At 43.4% G+C, this 18020-nt stretch overlaps 1 protein-coding gene and 1 long non-coding RNA gene across 6 annotated transcripts; one reads left to right on the top strand and one right to left on the bottom strand.

Moving 5' to 3' along the window:
- Positions 1-787: 787 nt before the first annotated feature.
- LOC140578794 (uncharacterized) lies at positions 788-3850 on the bottom strand. 5 transcript variants are annotated; one of them, XR_011983066.1, is made up of 7 exons: positions 3461-3850; positions 2245-2994; positions 2031-2081; positions 1908-1952; positions 1742-1806; positions 1553-1661; positions 788-1306 (listed from the first exon to the last, which is right to left on the bottom strand). XR_011983066.1 is itself a non-coding variant. In XM_072700689.1 (7 exons), the coding sequence occupies exons 1-7, from the start codon at positions 3568-3570 to the stop codon at positions 1034-1036; spliced, it is 714 nt and encodes a 237-aa protein (XP_072556790.1). In that variant the 5' UTR covers positions 3571-3850; the 3' UTR covers positions 788-1033. The 5 variants fall into 5 exon arrangements, 1 of the variants encoding a protein (XP_072556790.1); XR_011983069.1 differs by having other exon boundaries at positions 2245-2638; XR_011983068.1 differs by lacking the exon at positions 3461-3850 and having other exon boundaries at positions 2245-2305; positions 2414-3442.
- LOC111834123 (uncharacterized) lies at positions 3577-4561 on the top strand. Its single transcript, XR_002835917.2, has 2 exons — positions 3577-3703; positions 3847-4561. It is a non-coding gene; the product is annotated as an uncharacterized lncRNA (long non-coding RNA).
- Positions 4562-18020: the final 13459 nt, after the last annotated feature.

Here is an 18020-nt window from a genome sequence, read left to right as displayed (position 1 = left end):
GGAAACACGTGATCTCCACGAGCGGGTCCGGACATGTCGTTACGCAAACTTATGCCATGGAGGCGGTACCACATATCATTTCACACACAGCTCGGACTTTAACTCGACCGAACAGAAAGCGAGTCTTTTAAAGTATATACTTATTTTGGTGATCGATTTTATTAACATTGGAAACGGACGTTAATACTCTTTACTTTGTTGATTTGTTCGCCTCACCGAGTTCCCCTAACATTTCTTGTCATTACCGACACCTATTTATTGTATTTATTGTACCTGCTTTACTATTGACTACCGATAATGAAGGAAAAAAGTATTGTTCATGGCGTTTCACCTCTGTCGCGACCATTCACACGGACTGTATACCTCAGCCTTAATGTCAAAGTAGTTCGCGTGAGCGTTGCATTTATTAGTAATATTAATTGCAAGGCTGTTGTATCTTATTGTACCCTAATGACAGGTCTAGCAAACGTAGTACGGCGTGCTTGAATAAACCTCTTACAACATGACAGCTATACTCAGCTAACCTGTTCCTTTCAAATATTAACTTGTGCGCACACGATAAAACAAATCACTCTATGGGACTTAAGAAGTTCGATATACTTCGTATCAAAAGCCCCTTAACTTAAAAGGAAACTAAGTGCAAACAGACCTTTAAAGCATGACATGAGACATGATATAAAATGTCCCAATAGCTCAATCAACCACACAAGTAACCTTGTAAAGGTTTTACCAAGTTTTTAAAGGTTTTAGCCTAAATATTAATGTATCCATTTGCATAGGGTTGGAAAAGTAACAGCTTTATTATTATCATTTAAACATATAAATATAAAATATAAATTACATAAATAAATAGACGCATTTCCACAAAGATTGGAGTAGCATCTAGAAAAAACTAGTGGAATTGAGTGGAAAAAAAGAATAAAACAAATAATGTGATTATTGTAATAAAAATGAGCAACAATATAATTATTAAAGCAAAGTTATTAAAAATGAACTTTAAACAAAGACTAGTGGTGGGCACTGCGACTCATTCCTAAGGCAATAAAAACATAGTGTTGACCCGGAGGTGCTGATTATCTACACAGTTCTTCAGAAATTGTTCCATATCCTCTTTGTATTGAAATACAAAAAGAAAGGGATCGAGGTTGTCCAGGTCATCACTGTGTTTTAGATTGTCAATAGCTTTCTGACGGTCCTGCACGTCCATAGCTAGAAACCGCGGTGCAGTCACATGGCCCCGGAACAGTTTTTCATTGGACTGCACCCACAGCATGGCAACATGTAGGTCCCTCGCAACTGCTGGCTCCTATAAAATGCAACAAGAATTTTATAAGCAAAGTGAGACCAAAACATATGACATAGGATCAAATAAATTCTGTACAGCAACTATGCTGTATATCTACTATTATTTTTTATACATTTATTATTATTGTGTTTTCTTTTAATCAATGTGAGCCGTGTATAAATGTGCTTTACAAATAAATCTTAATTACTTTATGTTAGCAATGGATATTATTATTTGGTTTCAGTGGAATCTACATTCAATACTGACCTGACAAACCTCCACCTGTTTTCTTTTTGGCAGCCTGAAGACGGGCATATGATTCCCCTCAATGACAGGCTTAGACTCTTCTGTCCAGTGTGCAAACAATCTTCCCAAGCTTGGGAAAAACAGTTGTGTTAGCTATTGTAACAACACCAAAACCTCAGGGCAATTTTAAATGGAGAAAATAATAGACACCTGTCAAGTTCAAAGTTTTCCATTAACAACACGCACCACCATTTTCGCAAAGTGGGCATGTCAGCCTGTAAAAGAATCATTTAAAAAATGAAAATTCATATTATTTGCAAATTTCCTATTTTGTGATGGCAGGATTACATTTCTACTTTATTTTAAAGCTACTTACTATGGAGTAGTCAAAGGGGGCTTCCAATGCCACATACAAAGCAGACTGCAGAAGAAATATCTTTTAAAATTCAAATCAATTATCCAACATTTATGCCTACAAATGTTAACCAGCATGTCTCACCATCAACATGAAGATTCCACAATCAATTCCCAAGCTTTGAATTGGAAACCCCTGTTGTTATAACAGGAAAAAAAGACAGTGTCAGTAAACTGGCCTTTCTCAACTTGACACTATGGGTGACTCTTCATTGGTAGTGCAGTCTAGTTCAAGTCTAGGCTTAATCCTTTTCTGCAAAACTGGCCCGATATGTGTGCATACAAGTTAGTACATATACCTCCAAGTCACAGCCATATCTCTCAGACCATTTTCCAAGTATTATGGTCACAGCAAGCTTCCTGTTAATGAGACACAAAGTTAATATACTTCCATCCAGTGAAGTTTAAACAGCTTTATACAGACAATATGACCAACAGGTCAAAACAAAAGGTGCTTCACATGCTCACAGTGCAATGTAAATGGCAGTTGGTTTAAAACAGAAGAAGTCAGAGTGTCCAGTAACACATATGTAGAAGGGGCGGAGGCCACAGGTAGAACAGCTGGAAGAGGCCCTTGGCATGATATTAAATGTCTTTCCCTATCCGCTCGTCGTATAATTGTCTTTTGACAGAAGGGGCAGTGGTAATGGCCTTCTGCACGGCATGAGAGTCTGCACCTACAGATGCATTTGTCTGTAAAACAGAAATTTTTTTTAATGATGTGGAAATATTAGGTATAGCAAAGTAAATGAAAGTATATATCAAAGAAAGCAAAGTAGAAAGTTTAATGTGTACATTCAATTATATGACAACCTGAGATTACCAAGAGACAAAGTTAAAATATTTGAAATTTAAGAAAGAGGAAATGTATTATTTATACCTTTGAAATGAACGGCATTCTTCATATGTACATCCATATGTCTCTCAATTTTGACCCTCTTTGCCGGCTTAAAAGCTGGACAAAGAGGGCAGTGGAAAAGTTTTTTGCAACAGGTGTTGCATTCTTCCAGAACCGGCTGGGAATAAGCATCCCATATAGATATGTGCATCTAAAATAGTATAATATATAGATAAGTATAATTGTCATATACAGTAATAATTACTTCACTCTGCCTAAAAACACATTACACAGCACATGTAACATTTGTAAAAGAGCTGCCTAGTTCACTAAAGCTAAACAGATTCGGAACTAAATAAATATTTATACAAATACTTTTTTTCTTTTTCAGTAGCAAAATTTGTATGGAATTAATTAGAAACTATAAACTGTCTAACACGGGAGTTTGCGGACACAATCAATCTACGCTTAAGTAACCAATTTAAAGCTAAATTTGGGGGGAAAAAACATTGCCGATACTTCCTAAAACTCCAGTGACTAGAATGCTACCGACAACTTTAGCGAGACGTTTACATCAAATATACATTTTAATAGCAACGAATATCTTTTACTGACGAACATTTTTAAATCATGCAAATTATATAACTGCAATATTTGTTGTTTCTTGTTCTACTCACTTTTTCCTGTCGACGAAGTTATAAACTCTCCCACTAACAAGTCCGAGCTGTGTGTGAAGATCATGTGATAGATGGTACCGCCTCCATGGCGTAAGTTTGCGTAACGTCATGTCCGGACCCGCTCGTGGAGATCACGTGTTTCCGTCCCTCTAGTGGAGATCCTCCTGATGGAGCCTGCAGCCAGACCCTTCTCCAGCGAATGACTGAATGCAGAACGGACACCTCATCTCTCAGCACTCGCAGGTAATTCTGCACTAATGATTTGCCGACTTACCCATTGTTCACCCAAATTATAAAATACTAAATTGACTCGGTATGCAGAAACGGATAGAGTAGAATAGCTCCCATTTAAAAGCAAAAACCTCATTTTGCTTTTTCTGGGCCAGCCCCGGACCCGTGCCCCTCGTAATGGCAGCCAGCCCAAACTGACCCTCCAGCTGAAGGCAAAGAGAAGGAGGGAATCTGTCCCAAGCATCGGGAGGATAAGCAGACGCCGCGCTGCACCCGAGCCGCACAGGCTGTATAAAAGCAGACCGCTCCTCTAGGTGAACGTCAGCCTACAATTTAGCCATTCTTATCGGGAGCAGCGCACGGCGTACGGCCAAAGATGGCCGTCTAAGAGGAAGGGGACGCTGGGTAACATTCAGTCTCACCTGGTTCTGCACTTGGGGGCACTTTGCCATCTCTCCGAGCAGTCATCGCTTGTAAGACCCCAAAAATATCAACTCATATTTATGTGCAGTACCAAAGAAAAATCCATCTGACCTCTCTCTGTTCATACAGCTATTTTATGACTACAGGATGAATGGATGGATGCTGCATTACTTTGTAGCTCAGAGTTACCATATATTTAGACTGAGCATCCTGAGTATGCAAATACAAAATACATTCACAGGTTCACCCATACATTCATATACACTGTAAGATAATAAATAATAAAATAAATAAATTGTTATGCTGTGTTATTTGAAAGCTTACTAAATCTACTGTGCAAGGCAGTACATGTAATATTAATTGGCAATTAGGAAAATGATCCTGTTCATATAATGCATGTCGTGATACACAAGAATTACAATATTTGTGATTAAATATTAACGCATACCATGATTTTTCAGTTTAATTTATAGCAATGTAAATGCATCACTTAAATGTGAAACAGAGTAATTGTGTGGATTGTGTCGTGCTTGGGGTGAACCACACAGAATAATTCAGCAGGATAATTGGACATGATGAATTTTGTGATTAGTGGAAAGTTCAACTCAAGCGGGTGAAATGTGTGATTGGTAGAACATCTGAAGAACTTCCAGTCCAAAAAAAACCCAAACATGCTGTAATATGCAGCCACACTACATTACCGAAATGGCTTGAACGACTTACACTATAGATGTTGTTACCAATGCAGAACTGGCAGGTATTGCACATCAATGGGAGCAAAGAGTAAAATCTGGCACAAATCGTTTCAGATTTAACTTATTTCTCTGTCCAGAAATGTCACATTTGAATATTTTTTTCACTGAAATGCATCATTTTTTGAATGGTTTGACCAAAAACAATGATGAATTTTATCCTCAGTTTTCTCCAACCCCCCCACTAAAGTAGGGACCCAGTTAAAACCTGAAAAATTAAGCTTTTCCCTAGATTTGTAGTGAAATCCAACAATCAATTTCCCTGCCAAGAAAAGCATGGTTATGGCGCGTCAGGTCAGGGGTACCACGATAGCCATATCTCAAAGACAAAAGAATAACACAAAAACCTTCTGAATCTAACCTGAGCGAATTAAATTTTAAAAAAAATAATTTTTAAACACTATGCCAGTCAGCCGCCTATGCCGACGACACACTAAAGCATTTTAAAAATGACAAAATTCGTCCCAGAGATTAATCTACCAGCTTTCCATTGGATTTACTTCAGAGACAAAGAGAAAATGGCAGAGGCCCCGCAGGTCTAATCGCTATTCGATTAGCTTTGTGTTCCTATAACAGGAGCTCTGTCTCTCGGTATATTCAGTCTCCTTGTCAGCAGATTATTTTAATGAACGTTCATTCGGAGAGAGCTTTGGTCAATATGTCACCGAGAGGGTTATCCACTGCTTTGAAAACACGCAACACCAGACTTGTGTCCAGTTTTAAATAAGGGGCATTTACAGATTTTAGCCCAAACAGAACATTTGTGTGACTACTTCTTGTATTCTATTTTTCTTCAATCGGTTAAAAATGTAGTTGTACCAAATTAGCCTTCCTTTTGACTTGAAATTCTAAACTTGAGATGCAAAGCTCCCTGCTAGTGAATCAAATGTAATTATAACTTATGTTCGTTTCCCAAATACTTTACATTATTCCCTGCCCCTTTAATGGCGTACACTTATTTATCTAATTATATCACTCGAGAAACACACTGAAATTGTGAATACCTCAACAACAATTACCCATCTAGATTAACTAAAGTTAAAAGCTGTAAGACGTAGAACTCTGCTCCTTTGCCCCAGTAACTGAATCATACATTTCTCTTTTAATATTTAATGCCAGCATATTCTATGATTTGTATTATAAACACAAATTCTTATATAATCACACATGGGGAAGTGTACGTTTACATCAAAGCTGGGAGTGATTATACTCAGATCTTCAGCTCACTGGCCGAGGGCCACGCTCTTAGCCTCCCTGGGAACCCCGCAATGACGGCCTTTACCTCCCCCCGTAAACGACCGCATAGCGCAGCCTGCCTTTAAAGCCTTCCCCAGGGGTAATTACACACGCTGCTCCATCCAATGGCCTGCTGCCCTGGGAACGAGATCCAGCCTTGACCGCTAATGGGTCCCAGTGACTCTGCCGCGACCAATCCCTGGTTAAAATGTTCCGTAATGTTAGGATAACGTTACCGTTACAGCATGGATTCCCAGCTAAGGGAACGAGACTACTTTTCCACCCAGAATAGGGGCTGAATACTGTACTTCATACCCTGGAATTGGGCGGGTCACCTGGCCACATTAACGACTGTTTCACCATAACTCTGCAAGTGGACTCACTGCTCAGAAAAAAGGACACTGTCGCTTTAAAAGTCATCAACTCAATCCTGCTTCTGCATTAAGACAAGTGAGGCATTGTGAAGCGCATTGCCGAGAAGATGAGGCCCGTAAAATACCAGCCATGCCACAAGGTAACTGGATTGCACCAAAGCAGAACGCTAGTCTTTACGACTGGCTCGGCAGACTTTGAGAGAGAGCTGTTTGGGGTTTCTTTGAGAGAGCTTGGTCCCATAAATCACCAGTCAGGACGTCTCTCTCTCTCTCTGTCTGTCCTTCCCCTTTTATAAGTTTAATTGAAGGCGTTTAATAATTTCTAAACTATTTTGCCTTGAGCGTGTGTCGGCCATAAATCCCACGCTCTATACACACACTTAAACCACAGTAACATTCCTCTACTCCGCTTAATCTGTCCTCTGTCTCTTCCCTCTCCCTCCACAGACCACCCCCCCCATCGCACTGCCAGTCCCCCCCCCCCCCCCCTAGCTCCTGCTGGAAATGTGCCGTTGAGAGACATGCCAAAATATTGAAGACTGACTTGACAAGCAGATTCCACCAGAGGGGACAAAAGGGGGTGTCGGCGAATTTCTGCTCGAGGGAGCGGACGCCTGTTTGCATGTGCGTGGGGAGGGGCATGTAGAAACACCCATACACTGCGAGCTGAAGGGGAACTCCGCGGGAGTATGGGGAGCTGAAGGCACCACCAGGCTGCGAGGGGGGGGCGGCTACGTATCTCAAAGCTGTCTCTCCCTGGGGGGGTGCCATTCGTCGTTACTCTTCTTCCCCTTTTTCTCCCTGTCTTCTCCCCCCACGGAATTCCTCCCTCCTCCGGCTCCTGGGAGAGTCGGTGGGGACCTGCGGGCTGACTCCGCGTGAAAGTCTTCCCACCACATTCTTGCGGGCCTTGCTAACACGGGGAACGCTAACTCCATTAGCCCGGCCAGCGGGGTTCTGCTCCCTGCGTGCTCCTCCTCCCTGCGTGCTCCTCCTCCCTGCGTGCTCCTCCTCCCTGCGTGCTCCTCCTCCCTGCGTGCTCCTCCTCGCGCCACGTAGCACGCACAGGGCCTGAGAGACAGGCAGGTGGCAGCCTGTGGAAATAGCATATATACAGGTGCGTGAACTTTGGGGTACGTATTACTATAAAACAGAAGGAGTGAATCTGACATACTTGTGTGTTTATGTGTGTGTGTGCCCACTTGGGTGTGTCTGTGTGTGTTGCCGTGTGCATTTGAGTGTAAGTATGTGCACCAGGATCAGCCACACGCCTGTTAGCCTGGGCCAAGCCCTGCACCATGGCGGCTCCGTCCTCTGTCCTCTCACCATCCCACTCCGTCTGAAGCTCCCCCAGCCTGCAAGACGACGCTAATGGGATCTGCGTCGTTTTCCCCCACCTCGAGATCCGTGAAAACATGCCCCCAAACCATGCTGTGCCCCTTAGGCCCCTGAAGGACCGGCAGAAAACCAGAGGCTGACAGCTGATTGGCGCTCAGCTCCCAAAGTGGCGTTTTGGCCCAAAAAAAAAAACAGCCGGCTCTTTGTTGTGGGTCGGTTTTTGGTTTCCGCATGCCGGTCATCCCTCCATTGCCTCTACAGAAAACAAACATGTGGGATGCTGCCCCGGTGGTTACTCCCGCAACGTTACAAGCACTCTCTCTTTTTTTTTTTTTTTTTTTGAAATAAAGAACAAAAACAACACATGGGACCATTTCGACAGCGTAGGTGCAGGAATCCGCCTTATGAAAGCCGAATTTCAACCGCACGACCCAGAGTGACAGAGAGACTCAGCTGGGTCAGTCATGTGACACCGTGTGTCAAGGGGAATTATGGGAAAGCGGTGACACAAAGGGAAAGATTTGGTTCAGCTCAGTTCCTTTGAAGGTCGTAGGCATTGGACTAGGCGGTGAACTTAACCTGGTAATTCCTGGCCGTTGTATGAGAGAACCAAACCGTCAGGAAGAGAGACAGACTGTCATGTGCCCTAAAGCACACGGGGCCTGTCATTCTCAGGCTGACTGTATATGTTGCAACTTCTCCTTCCTTCTTTCTGCTGAACAAGCACGCAGCTGCTTGTAGAAGGTTGAAGTATAAGTCTGCGCAAACTTCCTGGGCCGACGTCTGGGCGGAGGGCCAGGTCAGACCCATTGTGCCGCTACCGTCGCTTGTTCCCAGCTCAAGAGGATCAGCGACGTTTGGTAACCGCAGCTCCATTGTTCCTGCTGTTTGCTTGTGTTTCGTGGCTCAGACGTGGCCGTCCCACGTCGCTGAGAGTGGCCTTTTGTTGCCTGACGCTGCTGATTCCTGCCCAAACCTAAATTGTGGACAAAAACATAAACTGACATCACACAGGCTGAAAGAGACCATGTGGAACTGTGTGACGTGTACGTGGGTTTCATGTGAAAGAATCGAAATATGCTACTGAAATTAATTGCTAAATTCACATTTCTGCAAAAACGCTCTGCAGAAACCCAGTAATCCTCTTACGCCTTCCAGACGTCCTCCTCTTACTACTGCCAACCCTGTGTTGCTCTTTAGCTCTGGAATTTAATACACAGTTGCCCCGCAGTACCATCAGGTGCCAGCAGGTGTCCATTTGGGGTAAAACAGACACCAGATGTGATCCCCTTATCGGATTCCTATCCCGGCGGAGACTTCCGGCAGTGCTGTCCCTCCATGTGGGAACCAAAGGGCGAACTTATTGACCCTGCATTACCCTGAGGCATACTCATCCTTCTTACAACAGTGTGGTCAGTGCGGATGGGCATTCCGATTCATTGCGGAACATTCTGCCGCATTTACAGCCGGTGCGGTGGCAGACGGTAGCGCATGTCTCGACCGCACACCGGCTCAGCTTGAATTACAGCTTTGCGCTCGACACAGAGGTATGTATTTAGAGCCAGTTACTGTAACAAACGGGCATTGTTGAGCTTTCGCAACATTGTCATCCTGGGGGTAATCTAAGCAGGGATTAAGACTGCAGTGTAACCTCTCTGACCGCTACCTGCCTAACATCCCAGCAAGATGTAATTATTCGCAGCCGGGATGCAGGCAAAGGAGGGTAACGGCCAGGGCGGGGCTACGAGCGGAACTGTAACAAGAAAACCGCCAGTTAAAGTCCAGAAGTCTTGGTGGCAACACTGGACAAAAAGTGGACTTTTCCAATGAAGATGCATGTGTCTCTATGGCCAAAGGGCTTCACAAGTCATTTTCCATGAAAAACCATAATGTTTGTGCATCAGTTTCCATGAAACATCGCAGGCTTTATAAGTTGGTTTCCATGAAAATTTGACATTTTAAGTCAGATTCCATGAAGTTCCAGGCTGTTGTGCTTTTCTGCTTCTGATAAAGCTGCTACGTCATGCTGCGTGATGAGTTCACCGGTCCATGTGCCACTCGCTACACTGCTGCCTGCTGGGGGGGTCCGCAGGGTGTTGGGGGAGCTGGGGGAGGCAGAGTACTTTGTCTCTTTATACCAGCTGAGCGCCTTTGCTGTCACGCCGAGCTCGGTGAGTGTGGCCGGCTCTGCATCTCAGGACAGGTGCTGCTTCAGAACATTCCGCAGGTAACGTTTCTACATCACGCAGGTAACATCCCAGACGTAACTGCCGAGCTGCACTCTGCCACAGAGCCCAGATCCAGAGACATGGGAGGATGGGCAGGGTTATGGTCTGTTTATGTGTGTGTGGGGGAAGTAAAGAAGGCAGAGTACGGGGGGGGTCTGCTGTCCCTGTGGGAAATACCACGTCAGACAGGCCAGGCGCAGCAGCACAATGAGGTGCTTCTGTCTTCTGGGCTCCATTCACAGGGGGAAGAAGGAGCCTCCTGTTTACTCAATGTTTTGTGATTTGCGTTAATGTCCTCCCGAACGAGCGGGTTCTGGTTGCCATATGGAAGCCCCACCACCATCACCAAAGTGACGGAAACGCGAAAGCCCACGCAGCCAGACGAGATGGCCAAAACCAACAGGGCCGTTTGTCCGTGTCATCCCCGGGGGGGGGAGGGAATTTAGCTGAGTAAGGCTGTGGTGTTAACAGATGACTGAGGGAAGGCGGAGTGAAACTCAGGAGCGGAACTCAGGAGCCCATGTGACCCGTCATGGAGGCAGTTCCTGGAACTGGACATCTCCCGACCTGCCCTGACACCATACAAAAGCAAGATGGAGGGAGGGGGGGGGGGGGATCATCATCATACTATTGAACTTTTATTACAAAAAGTATTGTTTTTAGTTCATATATATTATACAGCTGACCAGTTAATTTGCCTTTTAGACCTTAATATACATATATTTTTATACACGCTTTAGGGTAGAGTGTAGCTCAGTAGATTAGAGCGCAGTGCCTATATCCAGAAGGTTGTTGGTTTAAATCCCATGGTCCCATAGCATAATAATCCAATAACCAATGAGTGAGGCCGCCTGCTGGATGCTGGCAGACCCCTGCTCTCTCGCCCCAAAATCTCCATACTAGCATGTAACTTTTGGACAAGCAGCGTCTAATAAGTAAATGTGATATTTGCATGTTCCTGGCCCCTTTTTACAGGGCACGACCCCTGCAGTAACAAGGCGTGTGCGGCGTGGTACTCAGCTGTTTACCGCCACGCGCTCATGCGCGTCTGACTCATTCGGAGCGCCGTCGCTCCCAAAGCCACCAATTTCCCCACCAAAGCTGCGGAGATTATGTGTCTCCTGTGAGGCTCCATCAGGGCAAATGGAAAAGACAATCAGGAACCATGGACCCTTTAGAGATGTCATCTCCGGTGAAAAAAATCAACATATATGGGGGGGGGGGGGGAGCTGAACAAAAAATTGGAAATGCTGTAATGCTCAAGCCATGGAGTGGAGTTTATGCCTTTGGCCAAAAAGGAGCTCTTCTCAGAGATGCTTTAAGTGTTGTAGAAGTAATACTTTATCTCTGAAAGCATGGAGGCCACTACATCAACGGGGCTTGGTTGATTTTGAGATCATTTAACTAGAACATCTAGAACAGGGGTGTCAGACTCCAGTCCTGGGGGGCCGGAGCCCTGCACATTTTTGGGTTTCCCCCCATTTAACACACCTGATTCACATCCTTGTTTTAATTACCACACAGCTCTTGAGCTGAATCATTTGTGGTGGAACAGGGAAAGAACTAAGCTACACAGGGCTCTGGCCCTCCAGAACTAGAGTTTGAAACCCCTGATCTAGAACATGGTGGAGCAATTGAGGAAAGCCAAAATGATTGTAGAACATCTAGAATGTGTGTGGAACATCTAGAATACTGGTGGAACCATAGATAGTTTCACTCAAACGCTTTACGGAATGGCACAGATACGGGATCTGATGCCATAACACTCGTGGAACATCCTGAATACTTTTGGACCACCAAGAATGCTGGTAGAAATCCTGCAATAATTGTGAAACACCTAGAAAACTTGAAAAATGCATAGAATTCTTGTGGAACATCGACAATACTTGTGGACCATCTAGAATAATTGTGGAACGCTTATAAAAGTTGTGAAATACCTATAATGCTTGTGTAACATCTTGAATACTTGTGACACACTTGCCATATACCTAGAATGCATGTGACGCACCTGTTTTGTGACCAATATCTTAGCGCCAAGTAAAGGGAACATCACCCTTGACTATCAGAATGTCTTCCCTGGTAGCACATTGCTGCAGGAGTTACTTCTTAAATTTGCATGTGGAATTCTGCCGTTGGCTCCTTAATCTCTGCTTTTATGTTGTTGGTGGCTGTGTGTTTTGTCGAGCGAGATCCATGCGCCTGCCTAGGTAATGTGCGACCCCCCAGGTGTTCGTGGGACGCTCTCTTGGCACCACCTTTCCTGTGTTTTCCGCCTGAGCGGGCCAGGAAGATCTCTCCTCCCATCAGAGGTCTCATTTCAACCCGAGGGCCTACAATATGTGGGGCATGTTTATCTCACTTAATTTCCCATATCTACACGCCTGTCTGGCCGCCTGATGCATGAAGGGGAAACCGCGGGAGTGGGTGAACAGTGATGGCTCGTTTAAGAGAGTGCCCCCTTGTGTCGGCCCATGAAGGATCACCCTGCCTGCATGAGGCTGGGATTACACCATGGTTACGGAATACAACCTGAATGAGCCATCTTTGTGGCAGCTATGAACCACTAGATGGTCAACAAAAATAATCAACGCCTAAGTGCCTGTTATAAGAATAGAATAATTATTAATAGTTAAATAGTAACGTGGTATAAGTGGTTTAACACAGAACCCATTGGTTGCTTTATTAGTTATCATTTGGATGGGAAGATCACTTTAATATTTTTCTAAAATTTTGTTTTCTGCATTTTCATACTTTTTTTTTTTTATTCAAAAAGCAGTTTATTTTTTTTTCCAGTTCCTACTGCAAAAGAAAACGAGTATAATTTCCGCAAATAGGCAGGTTTGCAGTTTGGTGAGGAGAGGGGTGATCGCCATGGTGACATAACTATGGAAACGGAGCAGACGAATGGCGGGCCAGACCCACCGCTGAGGCAGAAATCTGAGAAAATGACATGCAAAGCCACCTCGTCCAGGTCGGGATGGCGGCACCTCACTGCCCCCCCCCCCCCGAAAAAAACATGGCCGATTCAAAAAACACCAAATAAAAAATCTTTTTAGCTTCTCACAGGGCCTAAATTGAAGGGGCAAAGCAATTGGGCTGGAAATTCCGCCAGGTTCCATAGGTTCCCAACAGTTTATAATGTTGGGACTGGCAGCTCAATGCTAAGCCCCGAATGTTGAGGCCTCTTCATAAAATAAGCCAAAGGCCTCATGAATAAATGCAATCTTAACTTTTTGGTTTATATTTCACAGTATGGGGCCCTGCATATTGCTCTTGCATTTTATTTACATTATTGAGGCTGAAAAAGGGCATTTGCATTTGAAGTGTATATTGTGTATTATGTGTATATTGTATGCCTTGACATACATAATTTTCTAGTATTTGTATATGATTCGAGTGCTGCATGCAAGGTTTGAAATAGCTCAGAATTCCCTGAAAGGTGAAGAGTGTGCAGATGATCTATTAAACCATCTGATTGGATGGCAGATTTCACTGAGCACAGTGTGAACAAGGTGGACGAGCCCCCATCCATGAAAAATCCCGGCCAATCAATTGCCCCAAGCTCGCCGACGACACTGACGCCAAAGGCCCCCCTCCCTCGCACCCGCCTCTGGCATCGCTACGGTTTCTATTAAAAGGACGGCTCTCATAAATCCCACACGCTGAGCTTTAGGTGCAGATCAATTGGACTCCTGCTACCCCACATTATCATCTCCTGAAAGCAGCAGACACAAAAAGTTAAATTTACGAGGCAGGAAACTAGTATTTAAGTAATTTTCCCTTTACTTTCAAAGAGGCCAGTCTCTTCCCTGAGGGCACATTCCTGATTATATACTTGGATAGTAATCTCTGAAATCACATAAAATTTATGAGTAATTTGGCAGTGTGTAAGAAACATGTTGTTTACCGTACTTGACTTCTAATACGGAGAGTACGTTTAGTAGAAATTTGCAGAGGTTGTAACACAGTTGTGTTTTGGAGGCTTGCCCTTGTAAAAAAAAACTAGAAGCTTGTGTCACGTGGAAAAAAACAACCATATTTTGCTGTTCTACCTATTAATTTTGAGTAAACAACAGCAGAAGCAAAAGACAGTAATGTGTTTCTCTTTAAATGCGTGTGTTCTGTGCTTCAGCGTCACCTGAATCACGTGGCAGAGGAAGCGTCCAGACAGCCGCATTTTTACAAGATGCTTTCAAAAGCTTTGGTGAAAGATAATGGCATTTTCAGCTTAGGTCGGCTGTTTCCTGGTTTGTACAATTTAATTTATAAAACAAGCAAGGCGCTCAACATGTATAGTTATGTTATATAATGAGACTCGCACCCAAACCATTTATCTTTCTTTGTGAAATAATTACCATCTACAAAAAAAAGTCACTGTATTTGTCAAAGGTTCAGAAAAGGATGTACAGCAGGCAGCCTGAAAGCATTATGCGTAACATCACTGCAGTAATGTGCAGTGTGACAAGGACCCACCGTCACGGTGAGGTGGTTCGGGCCGTGGTTAGCTTAGCCTCAGGATGCAAGGCTTAGCCCACCAGCATCAAAAACATCTGAACGAACTTGTTCGTTAACAAAGGTACTTCACGAGTGTGACGAGAAAAACAGCCTCTTTGATCCGTCCAATGTTCAAGAACAGAGCAAGTTACCCCCCCCCACAAAAAAAAAACAACACATAAATTATATACAGTACCGTGGAAAAGTTTTAGCCAGGTAAAGAAAATGTTTATATCTAATTATCTGGGTAGTAAGTGTGTATGTGCTTAGAACAAAAAAGCAATTTAACATTATGCATATTAAGAGTAACACAATAAAAGCTAACAAGGATTTCTTCTGTTCTGCACAAAGCTACTGACATCTAGTTGGAGAACTGGTTGAACACCACTTCAGTTCCCAAAACTTTCCTCCGTGGCACCCCAGCCATTCCATGTGTCTATTAAATTTCCACAACCAGCACTCTTAATGAATTAAATTAGTTTTACAAGGTGGGGAAATGGTCGAGTCAAACAATGCATGGGTGTACTGGATGGGTGCTGGTGTGACTTAAGGAGAGGTTTTGAAAGCTGACACACTTTGACAGACATGAGAGTTTTATACCAACATCAAAATCATTTATACATCATTTTCTTTGAGGGCCTGAGACTTTTGCACAGTGCTATATATATATATACAGAAAATATTCTTGTATACTGGGAGCTACAACCTAGCTAGTCAGTATAAACTTCTGTTTGGCTGCTTAGAATGGCCAGTACAGACCGGAAGTAAGTAGTAAGACTACTGGAAAGCCTGCATATACAATGGAACAGGAACACTGGAATACAGTTAGCTTTGTCATTTAGGTAATATTACTATACAGGTAGTATTGGTTTTCAGTTAGCATTACTATAGTAATTTAGCATTGGCTGAGTCCTACCCTAGTTAATATTGCTATGCAGTTAGCACTGCTTTTCAGTTAGCATTACCGTACAGTTAGCATTGGTTTTCTGTTAGCATTACCGTACAGTTAGCATTGGTTTTCTGTTAGCATTACCGTACAGTTAGCATTGGTTTTCAGTTGTAGGCCTTTGAGGCAAAGGGTGAGAGCAGACCATTCAGATGGCAGGGATGGAGGTGACAAAGCAAGTCGCTGTTTAATGTGGCCACACACTCCCAGAGCCAACATGAGGGCCTCTGTACCTGTTTGTCTTCATTCTATTTTATTTTATTTAGAACATTAATAATTTTGCAATACGAACATCTGTTTCAGGTTTGGAGTGGCTAAGGAAGCAGACTTTGACAAATGGCTGTTACGCGCTTAACCAGAATTGTACATTGTGCAAAAGACATGTGAGGGGTGTATGTCACTTTGCATAAAGACTTCTGCTGAGTGATTCGTCAGCGGTCATTTGAACATTTGAACAAATGAACATTACTGGAAAAACAAAAGAAGGACCTCAATCACATCATGCTTCTCTTAAAGTGAAACACATTTTAGTCTTTTCGTTTGTTCCTTCTGCACTTGCAGGTTGCAAATTTAGACTCCAGGCGTGCAGTACTGTAAGAAGATATTTATTTTATTTTTTGCCCTTCCGGGACGGTTCTTGACCCTACCGGGTGGCTGTTCATAGTCAGGCGGGCTGCAGTTTAACCCTAGAGTTAAACCTGTCAGATGAAAGCCTCTCTGACCTAAAGATTGATGGGGACCGTGTTGGGGGGGGTGCCTTTCTGCCTAAACCACCACTCAGGTGCAAAGCCTTCTTTGAACCACCTGTCGTGCTTTACTCAAAAAAAATTAAGGGGGCCTTCCTCACCCCTGTGTCCTGCCCAAGCCCAAGTCCCCATCTATCAACGATTGGACATACAGGACGTCACGGAAACCGCCGCTCCAATCCAGACGCGGCGATAAAGCCTGCAGTGTTGTCAAACAATCCAATCAAACGGAGACAGGAAAGTCTTGACATCTAAATTGCAGATGAGTGTGGGGATTAATTCTGAATTCCTCTGCAAGTTTTTGCACGCCACACTTACACGTTTGACTCCAATAAAACCAGTGTCTGCCTCTCTGGGTTTTTTTTTTCTAAATTACTTTCTGCAAATTGGTTAAATTGCTTGGGAATAAAATGTGACTGATTCATTGGCCCCCAACAGGCAGTTTTTCATTGATTCAAATACAGGCAATTAAATTCTTAGTGAGTCACTTGACCATCCATTGGAGATCATTTACATTTTTCACTCTTTCTCCTTCACACACACGTGAAAAACTGCATCTGCTGCCACATGTTTTTAAATAGTTTAAATATGCAATGATGTCGAAATCAAAGGTACCAGAGATACAGAATAATTTCATTAAAAAACATTTAAAATTTGTAGTTATTCTGGACTGTCAGAAAAAAAGTATCAGCTTGCACTTTTGAGGTACTATTACTCACTGGAGCTGTACCCTCAAGGGTCTGCCAATCGTATCCTAGCTGTAGGTAAATGTACCTTTTAGCCTAATTTAAGATACAGAAATGGATTCTGAGGAACGTTTTGGTACTGTGGGAGGTATGTTAATGTTTTATGTTGTTTGTAGCTGTGGGAACAATACTGTAGCAGGGCTGTACCGCTGTAAATATTGCTTCGTTATTCCACACATAGTCATATTGCATATATTTAACCAACAATGATTCACAAGATATTAACAAGAAGCATGTAGAATAACAAAACTGACGCGAAATCAAAGGACAAGGCACTAAATCACTACCACCGATGAATGTTGCATGTTGTTTGTTGAAGAAAATAAAACCACAAAAGCAATGTGTCACGCACACGGAAAGCACACGCTCCACACCGTGAGAGACCGGCGATAAAGCAAAACGGATAAACCCACCTAGGATGAGGCTGCCACGGAGTCCACTCCGCTGCGAGCCGAGACGGGTGTCAAGCTAACGGGGGCCTTGCTGGGAATTAGCGCGGTGATGCCTCTCTGCCTTGTGCTAAGAATCTAAAATGCATTTCAGCAAAAACAAAACAGAAGCTAACAGGAAAACACAATAAAACAACTGGTCACATAATGAGCCCCAGCTGTTGAAATAGTCATATTAGGCTTACACTAAGCTTTAATATATATGTATATATATATATATATATATATATAAAACCTTTAAGAAAAATTCATGGCTCATTGGAATTATTATGCTCTTTCAAAAACCATGAAAACTCTTGCTGCTACCTTCATGTCTGGCGCACAGAATTGATTAATAGAGTGATACGAACTTTTCTTAATAATGAATATAAATAGTTTCCCGTTTAAAGCGTATCCTACACACAGCGTCACCTTTGCTCATATCGGTAATGGTCTGTTAACCGTAACTCGGCACAGTGTCTGGGGACGGCGATCATTCTGCGATTTTGCGGGTTTCGCTGCAGACGAGGACAGACGGCAGCGAAGTGCACGTCCAGACGGAGCCTGGTTCCAGCTCCCAGAGCCGCTCGTGTGTGTATTTCATTTCACAACATTTAA

The sequence above is a fragment of the Paramormyrops kingsleyae genome, chromosome 16 (genome assembly GCF_048594095.1).
Source record: "Paramormyrops kingsleyae isolate MSU_618 chromosome 16, PKINGS_0.4, whole genome shotgun sequence".
Taxonomy (NCBI): Eukaryota; Metazoa; Chordata; class Actinopteri; order Osteoglossiformes; family Mormyridae; genus Paramormyrops; species Paramormyrops kingsleyae.
Note: the sequence above shows the minus strand (reverse complement) of the source record. Positions and strands in the feature narration are given on the sequence as shown.

Excerpts from the sequence above, each read along its gene's own strand:
- LOC140578794 (XM_072700689.1), bottom strand. The coding sequence starts at position 3,570 with ATGACGTTACGCAAACTTACGCCATGGAGGCGGTACCATCTATCACAT. Across the intron at positions 1,953-2,030 it reads GTGGAATCTTCATGTTGATG|TCTGCTTTGTATGTGGCATT; the intron begins GTGAGACATGCT and ends TTTCTTCTGCAG. Across the intron at positions 1,807-1,907 it reads CCCCCTTTGACTACTCCATA|GCTGACATGCCCACTTTGCG; the intron begins GTAAGTAGCTTT and ends ATTCTTTTACAG.